Genomic DNA, 16,604 nt, shown 5'->3' on the forward strand with positions numbered 1-16,604 from the left:
GGACGAAACATTTCTTGGTGTAGTTCACGTACAGATTGAGTAAAAGCATCATCATATCCCTAGCCATATACTATTCCAAGTAAGAAACATTCAAACTTTGAAAAACACCTGTAGTCCGTGGATTCCCAGTGGAAGACAAATTTAGGTAGCTGGTCGTCATCCCACAGAAGTTACAGCATATTGTACAGATGTATGGTATCCAAAACTGAAGTTACATGAACATATCCAAAACAGAAATCATACAAAAGACACAGTAGCGTAGGAAGAATGAAGATATCCACCACAGATAAAGATCAGAAGAAGGAAAACCCCCAAAAACCTCACTCCATTGTTAAAAATAGCTCATAAAAGCGGATAATTAATTATTAAGTTAATTCGTTTGTTCAGTGAACCAGTACACTCCAAAAACACTATTTACCTTTCTTGATCTTTTCTTGGAACTTTTTCTCGGCCCTGAGACGTTCCTTCTCCAGCTTCAACAGTTTCTTCTTGTCCATCGGTGGGTTCGCGTTGACCGCGTCCTTCTCCGATATGATCAGTTTGTCTGAGGTATTCTTACCGTCCAAGATGACGGAATTATTTCTGCTTTTGCTCTTCATGATCGTCGTGATAGACTCGGCGCGATGTTAGACTGACTAACGCAAACCTGGGAATGGGGAAAATCGTTGGTTAAGAATGAGGGGGGAGACGCCTATTCGGACGCTGCATTGGTTTTTTCTGCCATATTCTGGGTCGAGTGTCGAAAATAGCCCTATGCTCATGTACTCTTATCGGATGAATTCAAAAAAGTACCGTTTACATCTTATTTTAAAGATATAGACCTAATTTGTCGATATTCACATTGATTGAAGTTCATGAACGGTGATACAATTGCTATAATAATACATTTCATAGTATTAGATGCTTGCAAGTGATATGATCATTTTGTCACTTTAAAAACGTATCTGTTGATAAAAATTGATACAATATATAATAATAATCAATGTAGCTCCATTATTTCCTACAACTTCTTGCCATCTTTCCGGCAATGTTGGCCATACCGTATCGAAAGCACGATGTTGGTTTGACCCAATACCAGCCAAACTATACTGTATCGATCTGAGCAAGTATTAATCAGATGGTACTAAGTTTGGTGAGTATGGTGGACGAGGCACAACTCCCGTCATACAAGAGCATGACTTTACATCCGTTACTCACTATTGTAACAACACGTCGTTAATTTCATTCAATTGACGTCCGAAGATATCTGCAGCAACAGTTTGTTGTGGTTTTAGTAACTCGTAATATACTACACCTCGCCAATCCTACTAAATGCACAGAAAGACTTTATGACCATGAATATTCGGCTTCGGTGTCAATGTGGATGGCTTTCCTGGACTAACCCATGACTTTTGGGCTTGGGAATGTCGCAATATATGCAATTTTAATCGCCAGTCACAATACGCTACACATAACTCTTCTTTTTTGTCTGGTAAGTGCATAATGGCACTTTAATCATTTTGTCTCCTCTTGAATCCTTCCCATTACGTGTAAACATCTAGAAACTGTTACCTCATCAAGTGTCAAGCAGCCTGGAAGCTCCTTGACAGTTTGAACTGGGTTTTCGTCCAATAGGTCTAGCAATTCATTGTCTTCGAAGTTTTTTGTTCCTCCAGGCTATTCCTTGTCATTGACACCAAAATCGCCACTCCTGAATCCTTGAAACCAAAACCGATAAGTTTCTAAATGTGTCTCATTAGGTTATTTAAAGGTTTTATCGCATTTTCACCAACGAATATCGCTGATCAAAACACATGCAAGCACCCAATACGAAGAAAAAAGCAAAGACACATGTAGATCTTGGTATATTGTCAAATTCCACGGAATGCCGTTACACAGTAACACTTCGCGGAGTTATAAATAGATGCGGTCCCCTTTATTCCGATAAAACATCTGGGATCCGACGGGTATCTGGATGAAACATGACGAACAACAACGAAAGACACGTCCATAAAACGGCAACGCTATCCAGAAACCGCACGGTGTTTACACACGTAAAGTTTCGTAACTGTATCCGAAACGTCGAGGAATATAAAAGAAAACGGATCGATTCGGACGGACACACCGTATAACATCAAATAATTGATCGGTTAGGTCATATGTGGTCGAAGCAGTCCACGTTAAATAACAATTTAATTGGCCGGCTGAGTCATTCGACTGGGTACCAGGGCAGAATTTGTTATAAATGGCGAATAAGGACGGCAGCGTACGTAAATGTTCGCCCGTAACAATAAAATGCAATTTGTTTTGCCACAAAATAGCCGAGTTTAGTTTGCGATGGACAGGAACGGTTGAAACTGAAAGTAACGAGACGTAAGAACCTGTATACTGTAACACAGATATCTAGTTACAGAAGAATTTTTAAAAAAACACCGAATTTACGAGATAATTCGTTTCAAATAATTTACAGGTACACAATTATAGAAAAACAACGGTACTAATTACAGTTCCTGTTAATGTAACAGCTCAAACATAAAAAACAATTAATATACTGTTATCTATATATTGTACTATAACCGTACGTTAATTAAAAAATGGCAACAGAGGAAGACTTCCATATTAGAACGGTCGGTTATATATATATAGTGACGCTCGAATTTGAAAGTAATGGGATTCATTGTAATATTTTCACTATAATTTTAGTTTATTGCTTGTTATCAACATATCACTGATATAAGGAGTAAAAATATGTGTAAATTGTATGGTTTAATAACCTCGACAAACGTCGAATCGCCGGTAAAATTCTTTAATCTCTGTAACTTTCATTAACTATTGAAAGTTGAGACTATTTGAAAAAAAATTACTGTAAAAAAACTTGAAAATGGCAAATACCGCAAATTTTCACGATATGGAAAAAGCATCAATTTTTGTTTCCTCTCGGATAAATAAAATAAACTCTCAAAATACACGTATTTTGGGGTGAAAGAAACGAAAATCCACGTTAAATTGCCTTAAAATTAACATATTTCAAGATATGTGACGTAAAAAGAAATCTACCCATTTTTTTAATAAATATTTATTGTATAACACGAAAAATTAAAGGTTGTACAAAAATTATTATACTACCGTCCGATTTAGCATAAAATTCTCTTGATTCCTGCAATTTTAATTAACCTGCGATTATTTGAACGAAAATGGCAGCAAAATCAGTGTTCAGATAAATAAAAAATCAAAAATTTACTTTACACAATGCAAGTAGTTGAATTTATCGTCAGAACATCACATGAATAAAATAATTTACATAAATGATGTAACACTTTAAAATATGAGGCCTTTAATTTAGACCAATTAGTATTAAAAATTAAAAAAACCCATGAAAAAAAAACCGGTCCAAATTGCAATTCTTGTTAATGTAATGTAATATCTCCGAACATAAAAAACTAATTAAAATACTGTTATCTACAAATTGTATTATAACCGTAAGTTATTAAAAATAGCAAAAATTAAGACTTCCACATTAGAACACAGGGTTACATAAACGTTGCCAATTGAGTTCGAAAGTAATGGGATCATTATTTAACAATTTTCAATGCACTACGCTCAAAGACCATCAAGTACAACCGAAAACGTAATTGTAAAGTAATGGGAATTAAAAAAAACCAAATCCAAATGATAAAGCTGCTATAAATCGGCACAAATATCAGTAAAACGAGCTTTAAACCGATGATATCTGACATGTGCAATGCAATTTTGTGGAGACCACAACAGATATGTAACATCGCACTAATCGAAAAGTAACGCGACAGCATCGAAAAACCCGCAATCAGAGAATAATTGTCGGTCAATCCCGAGAGGAATGGGACTTTGGGAAAAAACAACTATTAGCATAAACAATAAACGCGTATTACATTTATGGTTATTACTAAATGTGACGGCGTCAAAACTTGACCCGTATATTGAGGCAAAAAAACAGTAAAAACATTTCAAGGAAAACATACATCGAGAACCAGTCTCGCTCAAGATCGAAAATGACGAGATGAGGTTAAAAAAACGACGAGAATAACAATTGGGGTAACGCATTCGTCTAAACGTAACAATTCGCGAATTATCAGTACCTCCGGGAGTTAAAAGAACCTCAAAAATAATGGGATTGCGCGCTTTTAGGTTTCAAAATCAAATCGACAACCATTTTGGACTGACGCCCACAAAAAATCATAAAAAAAACGAAATAGTAACAAATGCTGGCGATCGCTCGAAGTTGCAAGTATAGGGACATCAGACAGATTCGCCCTCTTGCCCTCCGAGGCTCTCTCGAATTCGAAAATAATGGGATCATCATTTAACATTTTTCAATGCACGACACCCAAAGACCATCGAGCTTAACTAAAACGTAATCTCTCTCGATCCGAACCTCGTTGAAACATTATTGGCATGTAATTTCAAAGTAATGGGAATAAAAAAAAACAAATCTAGATGATAAAGTTGTTATAAATCGGTACACATATTAATACACGAGCTTTAAAGCGATGATATCTGCCTTGTGCAATGCAATTTTGTGGAGACCAGAGATATGTAGCACCGCTCGAATCGAAATGTAACGCGACAGCATAGAAAAAACAGCAATCAAAAAATAATTGTTGGTCGAATTTGAAAGTAATGGGAGTTGTAATAAACAACAACAATTTGCATCAACAAGAAACACGTATTTCCCATTACACTTATTATTATTACTAAATGCGATGGTGTCACAGCTTGACCTGTACACTGAGAAAAAAAAAGAGTAAAAACATTTAAAGGAAAACATATATCGAGAATCAACCTCGCTCGAGATCGAAAATAATGGGATATGGTTAAAAAAACGACGAGAACAACAACTGAGGTAACTCTCACTTGTCGAATAGTAAAATTTCGAGGATAATCAGAACCTCCACGAGTTATGAGCTTCAAAAGTAACAAGATTTGTGTTTCAAGACAAAATCGACAATCATTTTGGACCGACGCCCACAAAAAAATCATAAAAAACGAAATAGTAACAAATGCTTGCGATCGCTCGAAATCGCAAGTATCGGGACATGGAGCAGCTTCCTCCTGTTGCCCCCCGAGCTGGGCATCGCTGCCCCGCGAAACGAAACTGAGAGGAAAACAGCCCTCAAACGACCACCAATGGCCGGGAAACACTGAGACGGTCCCCTCGAAGCTGAAAGTGACGGGACGTGTCGGCCGGTCCCGATACTCGTGAATCCGGGCACCGTGACTAGAAGCAATTTTTTCGGATCAGATAAAACGCCGAATTACAGATATCAATTATACGAGTCGAATGATCTCATCGGTACCGAACGAACTGGTACGGCACGACGGTACCCAAATGGCGAAAAAACAAATGCAGGTCGTCCCCGACGACGAGAGATATTCACCATTCACTTCACTGTTTGCGGCTCTGTTCCCAACGGCTCGAAAAACCGACGAAAAACACGACGTATCTGGGCGAAACCTACGGAAAATGAAAAAGACGACTGCGAGCGGACGACAACAGGTAACGCGATCGGCCGAACGTAAACTGAAAACAAACGCGAAGCGGTACCACGAAACAGCGCGGCCGAAAAAAAAATAGGAGGCGAGCGGCGCCCGCTTTCGCGGATTCGACGTCTATTGTCTGCGAGACGTTGGGAATGGCGAAGGTGACGGGGACGCGGGAAGAGGGGCTTCGCTCAAAAGAAACGAAGCGGACTGTGACAGGTGCAACGATTATCCGATGTTGATAATGACGGCGATGGGGCCGAATTTGATCGGTGGTTTGGAAAAATGCGAACGGCCGTATTCGTTCAGTGTGACTGCCAGCGAAAAAGGAGATTTCTAGTTAATTAACTATTTCTATCGGAATAAATACTATTTCTGCTACACAATTGGACTTAATCGACTAACTAAGTATTTGATGGTTTGTACGGTTGCAGGTTTTACTTAAACATAATTAGAGAATCCCCACCGAAGGATTTGAGTTAGCAACGTTGCCAATGGTTGAAAATTATACGTATATATGAAGAATATAACAAAAATAGAATAAATTATCTTCTATCCTAGCTAGAATGTTTTTATATGTCTTTCGTCCCCTATAATATAAAAAATGTAATATGAAGTACCATTTATAGACATCTTTCATTCTAAAATAATATTTACAAGAAAACAAAAAAAAAGATATAAAACAATATGTAATTATTTATTATTATTTATTAAATATTTTCAATAAAATTGTAGGGACCCTCTAACGGAAATTATAAGCAAATCATTATAGGGCACCTCCATCATCTTGTTCCTTTTCGAAATATTTTATTGAAGCCGCAATCAATTTGTGACCCTGACTATCTAATGTTTTCGGCATTTTCAAAAGAAATGATATCATATATTACGGAGTGATTTAAAATCTACCAAAATAATCAACGGGCTAAAATGACGTTTGTGGATTTTTAATCTGTAGTAATAATAACTAATATATTGAATAATTTTGCGTACGTCTGACAACCGACCCCCGTCCGTTTATCAGACGTATGCAAAAAAATTTAATGCAATAGTGTTAAGAGGATTGAATTCTTACCTATAAATTATTGTGGCTGTATAATTAACTGTAGTTTTAAGACATACTATAATGTTAATATAAATTATATTTGATAATACTTTTGTTCAATTATTTTATTAGGATAGCATGAAAAGACAACTCTCAAATTCATTCAATAAAAGCAATGGATAAGACATACTATAATATAATAATGTATAATGGCTATATTCTTTTAACATGTCATATTGTCCTTTATTTATTATATTATTAATATAAAATAGAGGTCTGAGTGAGTTCCTTATTTATTTTTTGAAGCCGATTCAACTTATTTTGTTAAAAATATTTTTAATCGTTGAATATTACAATTTTGGTTATTTTCGATACGTAAAGCTATATAAATAACCACCATCTGCCAATGACAACTAACGTAAGCAGCTTTAAGAAGAATCGGTTTATTTATAGCATATCATAATTGTTTGGTTGGTAAAATATTATTATTGCACACATCATGCCATTACATATATTTCCCAACGTTGAATACATGAAATAATCTTTTTTGTCAAACTTTTATCGATAAAATTCAGGCAATTTCAATGCTTAGATTTGTTTAAAAACATATCAGAGGTTTTTTAGTCGTATAATACTCGTTTAAATTGATTCAAATCAGACATTCAGATCAGATAATCTAGAATACATTGCCTCTGATTTTACCTCATGTAGAGAAAATTTACGATATTGCCTATAAAACAATAAAGATAATCGCAAAACATAAATTAAAATACATCTACGCCCTGACCAAGTGTCGATCAGGTCCTTAGAGCTTAATATTGATTGCGTTGATACATTTCTCTAGAATGTATACTTTTAAAGCAGGTGACGTACATAGAAGTCCAATAATTTTTCGAAAACACTTTTGATTGTATAACATAAAAACTAAAGGTTGTTTATAATATATCCTACCGCTCGATTCAGCGTAAAATTCTCTATAATTCCTGTGATTTTCATTAGCCTGTGATTATTTGAACAGAAATGGCAACAAAAACATTGAAAATGGCAAAAAATCGCAAATTTTCACGACTATATATATGGAAAAAGTGGCAATTTTTTTTACCTCTCGGATAATGATAAAACTCTCAAAATATATGTGTTTTGGGGTGACAAAAACGAAAATCCGTGTTAAATTGCCTTAAAATGTATACTTTTCAAGATATGTAACATAAACAGAAATATACTCGTTTTTCGAAAATACACTTTTCGTTGTATAACCTAAAAACTATAGGTTGTATATAAAATATTATATTACCACTCGATTCAGCGTAAAATTCTCTATAATTCCTGTGATTTTCATTAGCCTGTGATTATTTGAACAGAAATGGCAACAAAAACATTGAAAATGGCACAAAATCGCAAATTTTCACGACTATATATATGGAAAAAGTGGGAATTTCTTTTACCTCTCGGATAATGATAAAACTCTCAAAATATATGTGTTTTGGGGTGACAAAAACGAAAATCCGTGTTAAATTGCCTTAAAATGTATACTTTTCAAGATATGTAACATAAACAGAAATATACTCGTTTTTCGAAAATACACTTTTCGTTGTATAACATAAAAACTATAGGTTGTATATAAAATATTACATTACCACTCAATTCACCGTAAAATTCTCTATAATTCCTGTGATTTTCATTAGCCTGAGATTAATTGAACAGAAATTACAGCAAGATATGTGATGTAAAGAGAAATCCAGTTATTTTTCGAAAATACAATATTCGTTATATAACTGACAAAGTAAAGGTTGTGAATCAAATATTATTTCACCATTAAATTGAGCGTAAAATTCTCTATAACCCCTATATCATTTTCATTGTCTTACGATTATTTGCCTTTTTTTAAATCGAACCACTATATATAAACATTCTTTTAGCCCACCTCGTAGATATGATTTAATAATGATACACTAAGTAATTAGTGTAATTAAAAGTTTAAGAATCGATTTAGTACAATAACATTACAGTTAATGGAAATTTAATTTTCTTATTTCTTAAGAACCCATTATATTTTACTTAACAGTTCAATTAAAAAGTTCCCGACATGACACATATAGATGGCGCTACTAGAATTAATCCATATGTTTTTTAGTTAGCTCTAAGCCTCAAAAGATGCGTTTATAAATTTGACAGCTGTCGGATCATTAGTTATGCTAGTTTAGACGTGGTGAAATGAGCACCGAAAACGGCGAACGCAGTGGACGCCCAAAAGAGGTTGTTACCGACGAAAACATTTAAAAAATCCACAAAATGATTTTGAATGACCGTAAATTGAAACTGAATGAAATAGCAGACACTCTAAAGATATCAACTGAACATGTACATCATTTCATTCACGAATATTTGGGTATGAGAAAAATCTGTGCAAAGTGGGTGCAGCGCGGACTTACTTTTGACCGAAAACAAGGACGAGTTGATGATTCGGAGCAGTGTTTGAAGATGATCAAGCGTAATAAACCCGGGTTTTTGCATCGATATGTGACAATGGATGAAACATGGTTCCATTATTTCACTCCGAAGTCCAATCGACAGTCATCCGAGTGGACTGCACACGATGAACCCGCTCCAAAGCGTGGGAAAACGCCCAGAAAACAGTCGACTGGCAAGGTTATGGCCTCTGTATTTTGGGATGCGTACGGAATAATTTACATTGACTACCTTGACAAAGAAAGGACTATCAAAAGCGACTATTACGTATCGTTATTGAACTGCTTGAAGGACGAAATCGCAGAAATGAAAAGAAAGTGCTGCTTCACCAAGACAATGCATCGTGTGACAAGTCAGTGAAGACGATGGCAAAAATCCATGAATTGGGTTTCGAATTGCTTCCTCATCCACCGTTTTCTCCAGATCTGGTCCCCAGCGACTATTTCCTGTTCTCAGATCAAAAGAATGCTCGCTGGGGAGAAATTTTCGCTCGAATGAAGAGGCGATCGCCGAAACTGAGGCCTATTTTGAAGCAATGTACAAATCGTACTACAAAAATGGTATCGAAAAGTTGGAGGGTCGCCATAATCAGTGTATCACCCTTGAGGGGAATTATGTTGAATAAAAAAAACTAATTTTGCCAAAAAAATGTGTTTTACTATTATGGTAGGCCAGGGGCTTCTCAATTGACCTGTTATTTTACTTAATAGAGGAATACCGGGTCGTTTCCTCGTACCGCACGACCCTACTACAGACGTAAAAATAAACGTCCTCGGCGGCCCGGAACGCCACCCCGTCCCAGAACAACAGAAAACTGAAAAGAAAAACGAGGGAAACACGTAACGCCATATGGTCGGAACGTCTTGTACGTCGTCCCGGGACAGGAAACCGGAAACCAGGGGAGTGAATTTCCGACTGCCGTCGAAGGATGGACGAGGAGCGGACCTAACGGACCCGGCCAACAACCGACCGGTACGACCACAAAAAAGCGAAAGCAGATCGAGACCGATCGCTCGGACGGAAAGAATGCGGAACCGAGGGACATCGCGGTGAATCACCTGCATAACGGCTCTCCCGGGTCCGAGAGCAGATCGCAGGTGTCGATGAGAGAGTATTTTACGAGCGACCTCGTCGACAGGTCAATTATCCAGATCTCCGTACCAATTGCCGGTCGGAAATAAGTGTCCGATAATAAAACCGGGACCAAGCGGAGTGATTCATAACGAACACCGTTTACTGGTTGGTGCGGCATTGATTTTCATCAGTCAGTGTCCCGAAACAATCATCAAACACCATACGGACATGAAACGGAATATTAATATACTGAATAACAAAATAACTACGCCAACATGTGGTACAGTTTTATCCGACGATAACGAAGAAAATGTAAATCGGAATGACTGCACAGCTCATCAAGCGTAAGGGAAAAATTAGCGTTGGAAACTATCGACTGAAAACACTCGAAACAAACAAAATAGTAATTACTATTTTCAGTCAAATGCACGGTTCGACTGTTTTGTTCAATTCGTGATGTCGGACGAAGATGTACGAACCCTATCCTGTACAAATTGTGAGAGAGGAAAGGACGGAAATAACTGCTTGGACCATTATATGTGCTTATATTTTCCAACGGCAGTATAAACGAGACGGAGATGTACACATTCCTTCACGTACTAACTTTAAAAAAGAAAAGGGAAAATAATTACTGAATACTATTAACGGCAAGGCAATTTAAAATTTCATTTTAAGCGAAGCAGAATTACCTTTATATTTGAATGTTCTGTGGGTCTGTAAAAAGGAATGGAATTTTTCTATGAGATGGAATAATAAATAACAGGTCAATTGAAAAGTCCCCGGACTGACACATAGATGACGCTACTAGAATTAAATCCATATGTTTTTTAGTTAGCCCTCACCCTCGCCCTTATAGCATTTTGAGTGAAGCAACCTTTGTTATTGTAAAAAAAAATTAATAAAAAGTAATTTCGTGTGTTGATAAAATATTCCTTTTTGAAGGTAAAAAATACTTCAACTGTATTTTGAATTAAAGGACAAATCGTACTACAAAAATGGTATCGAAAAGTTGGAGGGTCGCTATAATCAGTGTATCACCCTTGAAGGGAATTATGTTGAATAAAAAAAAACTAATTTTGCCAAAAAAACTTGTTTTACTATCGTAGGCCGGGGACCTTTTCAGTTCAAATTGGATACATTTTTGTCAAGGTCGCGGCTAGGACGACAGAGCCAGAATGTTAAAAATCAGTCGATAGTAAATAGTAACAAAATCAGTTGAACCGAAAATAGGGCTGAAACATTACTAAACAGTCGATAGTTCCCAATGCTAAAAAAATATAGGAAATCCGAAAATGAATAACTCTACACACATTCCGGGCATATTTCCAGCTAAAACCGCCACAATAAACAAAATTCCGTCGTGGATATCAAGTATCCTTCGACAAAAGCCACCGTATCGCATAGCTATGCGCTGCGTTCTGGTTCGAATTCGACCACAATCCCAGATACCAATCTGCCGAACGTTTAGAAACCGGCATAAAAAAACAGAACACATTTTATCGAAAACGATCGAAATTAAGCACTCTCGAAGTCGGCCGTTATTATATCGCAATTTGGAATTCGTAGTTGAAAGTTGGAAAGTACGCCATTTTTTGGGGTCATATCTCGGACCGGGTCGTGGTAAATTCGAAAAAAAAAACGCTTATATTTCCACCAACCTACCGTCCAAACGAGAGAATAAAATATTTTTAACAAAAAAATTGAACCGACTTCAAAAAATAAATAAGGAACTCAGTAAAAATTAAAAAATAATCAAACTTCGTCATTCAAAGTCTTAATCAAAGTCGTTTTTCGTCAAAAATTAAAAAAAATACACAGTCAAACATAGAACCTCCTCCTTCTTTGAAGCCGGTTGAAAAGAAAAGATTCCTTGAAAAAAAAAGATAAATGTTCCCGCTGTATATGTAATGGACCATATAGAACGAGCATTTAGCAACAAGCAATCGGTCACGAGTCTGCGAAAACGATAGTCAACTTGAACGAAAAGCCTTGTCGCCCACCGTATCGTCCAAATCTGGTACCGAGTATCAACTGGCCGATTGCAAACCTCCAAAGAACGCCGATGGAAAAGAAACTTGGCTCTCTTGGCTGGTATCTATCTTGATGATTTTCGCCTAAAAGCTATCTTATTATCATTAAGAATCGATTTTATTTAGATACGTGCCATTATATTTACTTAATGATAGTAACAATAGAAATACAAAACATATCAGATACAACAGCAATCGGTAACTATGACGTCACACTTGCATTTGTCTGACATTTCAAAGTTATAAAATCGGTTTTGTGCCACCAAAAAAAGTACGAAAAACAAAGGCTCATCAAAGTAGACGCCTCAAATTTAGCACTATTCCGCTTACTGACAAAAAATATAAATATTTCTGTCATTTGTAACGAAATATAGTATTACAATTAATTGGCTTGGTTGGCACTGTGATAAAGACGACAGGACGGTCCTCCGACTGTAAGGACAGTCGCTGGTTCGAATCCTGCCGGGGCATGCTCGTAAGCTTATGTTTGTTATTGTTTAACATGTGTGATAGTCCTTAGGCAAGAGTTCAAAATCTGTCAAAGAAAATGATTCCAGTCACGCCAGTAACCAGGCTGGGTAAGACCGGATGTCTTATAGGATGATTTCTACGTTAAACTGTAGGTTCAGTCCAGTTAAACCCTCGTTAGTAAAAAGGAGACTCTAAAATACATATAAAATAAATAACCACTAATATTCTTCGTGATGACACTCTGACCTATGTACAGGTTAAACATGATGAACGAAGAAGCTGTTATCTTTGTACAATATCAGAAAGAAAATAATCGAAAAACATAAACTTGGAGGAGAACCAATGAGGAAAAAAGAGAATAACCTCACCTACCCTCTATTATTTCCGTTTTCAACTGGATCACATCTATTTAAAAAAAACAGACAAATACAGACCACATACATCGACATAAACTTTTTAATCGCCTCGGTGGCTAAAAGAAACCAGTCCCCAAAAAAAAAACTGGAGACAAGCAATCCCACTACTCATAAAACCGGCCAAAGTAAACATCTCCACGACATCCTGTACATACAAATAACCAATTAGAATAATAATTTAATCTTAACCACCTGTTTATTTGTGCAGACACGGCAGCGAAAAAACCGCATCGAACCACGTAAATAGAATTACAATTATGGATATTTATTTTTTGCCGTCACCATTAGCACGAAGGAGGGAGGGGAGGCGATCGTATACCTTGAACCGTTTTTCCTAAACGAGTTTTTCTGTCTTTATATTTATAATTAATATTTAAATTAACGCCACAGATATACGACCAAGGCATTCCTTGAAAATACGATCTTAAATTACACCCAATGAGTAGTTTTGCACTATTTTTAGAACCGCTGCACTAATTACGAATATTAATTTCCTTCTGCGTAACGACCACATTAAAATGATCACGTACATAACAGTGAAAAATTCGTAAATTCAACATAAACACATACATTCCAATTTAAACGTTATTAATCACTCTCTTTTCTACATGTAAACAAATCTGTAATCGATATGCCTATTACCAACTAACAAATGACTATCCACGATATTATTTTAGTTTTCTAGACACCCTAGGATCGTCCCATATAAATTTTATTCAATGCCGTATTTTTTGTCCTACCGCGTAAATAATAATTTGTTTATACGGACAAAATAAACGCAGACATTATCAAATGACCAAATATTAAAAGCGGACTTGGCTTGACCCCTTAATGAGGTCACAAATATCCCAGCTCACCAACTCGGGCAGGCAAATGGAAAAAGGCAAATAACTTATTGATTTTGTTAGATCATAATCGAGTTAATGTTAACAAATGCCGGAGATACAGGCTCTACTTCACCTTGAAGTGTTCTGTTTGAAGTGCGAAACGATTAAATAATGATCTCGAATATTAATTGGTTGCATTTCGGTGGATTTTCACCCTAAAATATCCCGGAATGCTCCCTTAATATTCACGTATCAGACGTACATTTACGTCGGTGTTGTTAAATTAATAAACATCTCCATTAACCTGTTTGTTTTTAATACGATTTAATGGCTTAATTGCGCTGGTTAAACAACAGGGTCGAATTATAGCAATAAATATCGTCGGAAACGACGAGCTTGCATCAAAACGAACTAGTTACCGGCAACTCAAACATATCTACTTACCCATTTTTTATGAATGGAACGTATCTTCTGCACTGAACGGAGGACACGACACGAACCTCGAACCACTATCGCTGCATGCTTTAATAATTATCGCGTAAAACTTATAATTTTTATCACAAAATTGAAAGAAAATGACAGGAAACGTCAAACTTAACAATGGGACAAGCCCAAAATTTGACAGTTCAACTAAAGCCCTGCGTTAATGCGGCGGCAGCACAGTCTGCACTGCTTAACACCGAATATGGCATTAATATAAAAAAAATGAAATTTTACAAAATCTGTGAAAAAACAACCCAACCAAAATTATTGAGGATTAATGATAGATAAAAAACCGGCATTATCAGCACTAATAAATCTAAATCACGTTCGAAAAACATCGTAAAATAGCCGTACGTCAACAAACACCCTAACCTCACAAAAAAGCGATGTTAAAAAAAACAGGAACAAGTAATTAACAAGTTTATTTGTTAGTAATAAATCGAAACATTTGAGTACAAATATGTTCAAATAGGAAAAATTACCGTTGTCAAGATTTAACGTTTTGTAAAAAAGGTAAAATGTTGCTATAATAACTGTATCTTATGCTGTCGATCCATTCAGTATGCCAGGAGCTTTCGATCTGATCTTGAATCCTCGTTTTCGTAGCTTTCTGTATATGGTCCTCCAAATATATCAACTTATTATTGGTGGCTTTGTTTTCTAGGAAATATATGTAGTTTTCAATCGGGGGAAAATTAAGGTGGCATATGAAATCAGATGCTTTTGACAGCCATATCATTGCAGGTATGTTCCACCAATCCCAACCAACTTGTTGGCATGATTCTGTTTCCAAATCTACGCTGTCTGTTGGGTATTGTGGTTTGGATATATTATAAGCAGAACCTGATTGGATTGATGCCAAAAGTATGCCAGCTCTGAACACTTTCAAGGCATTAGAGTTCAGAATGTTACCATGTTTTGCCGAAGCCACTTCCAGTGCCGTTTCGTTACAGGGTTTGTTAATAAACATTTCTTTAACTGAAAGAAAATAAAAGGTGATGTTATTACTTGTTACATTCCCAAGGTATTCAATCTATTTACCTTCATATGTGTGATGTTTAAAGGCTGTCAGAGTAGTATCCTGAATTCGAGCTTGATACAAATAATTTCCTGGAATATGACTTGTCAAGTATACAGACCCAACCACAGTGAGCAAACCAGCTGTATATGCCGCCGCCAACACCACTGATATACACATTAAACATTGCACAATATTGTTAATATCTGCAACAATAACAAATAAAGAATCACGGGAAGATACATCACCGGTTCCTACTACCTATTGTGGATGATAATGTCTGAAGCTCTGTATAGGTAAAGCTCCCCCTATTTATGCCCTCCTTTTTAGCCAATTGCCTTTCGATATCACCAAATTTCTTCCAAAATGATAACTCATTAACAAATATCTGCCAATCCTGTTAAATATACAACACAGTAACTATAAAAACCTCCACTCTAACTCCATCAACTTACTATAGCTTTTAAGAAATCCCTCTCAAGTAAAACCAACTCTTTGCAAGTCATTTCAGAGGAGGCAGCCCATTCATCCATATAAACTTCATCAACTTCGCCGTCATCAAACAAGTATTTAGAGGACACCATCTGATATTACAACATTGATTATAAATCGCACAGAACATAAAAAAATAGGTCATTAAAACACTTACCAAAGAGACAAGAAACAGGTCAGAAGGGGTAGTTCTTTCCAGATACTCAACATTGCATTTCTTAAGTCTTTCAAGGTAAATCATCGCCAGGACCAGAGAACAAGGCGACACGCAAGCATTTCTGGATATCTGCGCGGCGGTATCACAGTGCAAACGCTCTAGCGTCTTTCCTTTGTGGGTCTCCGAAAAAATTTCCGCGGCCAACTCTGAAATATCACAAACGAATTATTTCCAAAGTTGACAGTAATGTAAACACTAACCTGTTACGGGGAGGCTTAACACGTCACTTTTTGGCAACTTTCCATAATACAACGTTTTCGTAATCCTGGACAGGTATTTTTGATGATCCTCCATACCCTGCAAGAAAAAACAAGTACATAACACGAATAAGTACGGATTTTTTTGTGGCAGTTGAAACATGTGATGACCTAGAATAGGTCGTCGATTTTACTTCAAAATACCTTGCATTTAGGCGGCTTCTTGTATATTTTCGACATTATGCTTAGACTTGGCACTACACTCTAACAATTTATATCACAGACAGGTATATTAAAACTGTTTAAACGAATACGAAAGGAAATCGACTATGACTCACAACCGCCATAACATAACTAACCTCTCTAAGAGAA

General features: G+C 36.4%; 2 protein-coding genes across 21 annotated transcripts in view; both read right to left on the reverse strand.

The window, feature by feature from the left end:
* The window catches only part of Unc-115a (actin binding LIM protein Uncoordinated 115a), a 44,517-nt gene extending 30,068 nt beyond the window's left edge, over positions 1-14,449 (reverse strand). For 16 of the 20 annotated variants that reach the window (XM_076410483.1, XM_076410468.1, XM_076410470.1 and 13 more), the window contains exons 1-2: positions 5,394-5,708; positions 419-646 (exon numbers count right to left, since the gene is read on the reverse strand). In XM_076410483.1, coding sequence (XP_076266598.1) covers positions 419-599 — 181 coding nt within the window. In that variant the 5' untranslated portion in view covers positions 600-646; positions 5,394-5,708. Of the gene's footprint in view, positions 1-418; positions 647-5,393; positions 5,709-14,269 lie in introns of those variants that run through there. The other 4 variants (XM_076410475.1, XM_076410480.1, XM_076410482.1 and 1 more) reach the window with 2 other exon arrangements.
* A 266-nt stretch (positions 14,450-14,715) lies between these two features.
* On the reverse strand, positions 14,716-16,578 carry LOC143200121 (protein CNPPD1). Its single transcript, XM_076410487.1, has 7 exons — positions 16,437-16,578; positions 16,236-16,332; positions 15,976-16,181; positions 15,782-15,910; positions 15,588-15,723; positions 15,350-15,532; positions 14,716-15,286 (listed from the first exon to the last, which is right to left on the reverse strand). The coding sequence occupies exons 1-7, from the start codon at positions 16,470-16,472 to the stop codon at positions 14,796-14,798; spliced, it is 1,278 nt and encodes a 425-aa protein (XP_076266602.1). The 5' UTR covers positions 16,473-16,578; the 3' UTR covers positions 14,716-14,795.
* Positions 16,579-16,604: the final 26 nt, after the last annotated feature.

This window comes from Rhynchophorus ferrugineus, unplaced genomic scaffold (genome assembly GCF_030347505.1).
Source record: "Rhynchophorus ferrugineus isolate W39M unplaced genomic scaffold, kcgeb_rfMv2 rfM7, whole genome shotgun sequence".
NCBI classification, from domain to species: domain Eukaryota; kingdom Metazoa; phylum Arthropoda; class Insecta; order Coleoptera; family Curculionidae; genus Rhynchophorus; species Rhynchophorus ferrugineus.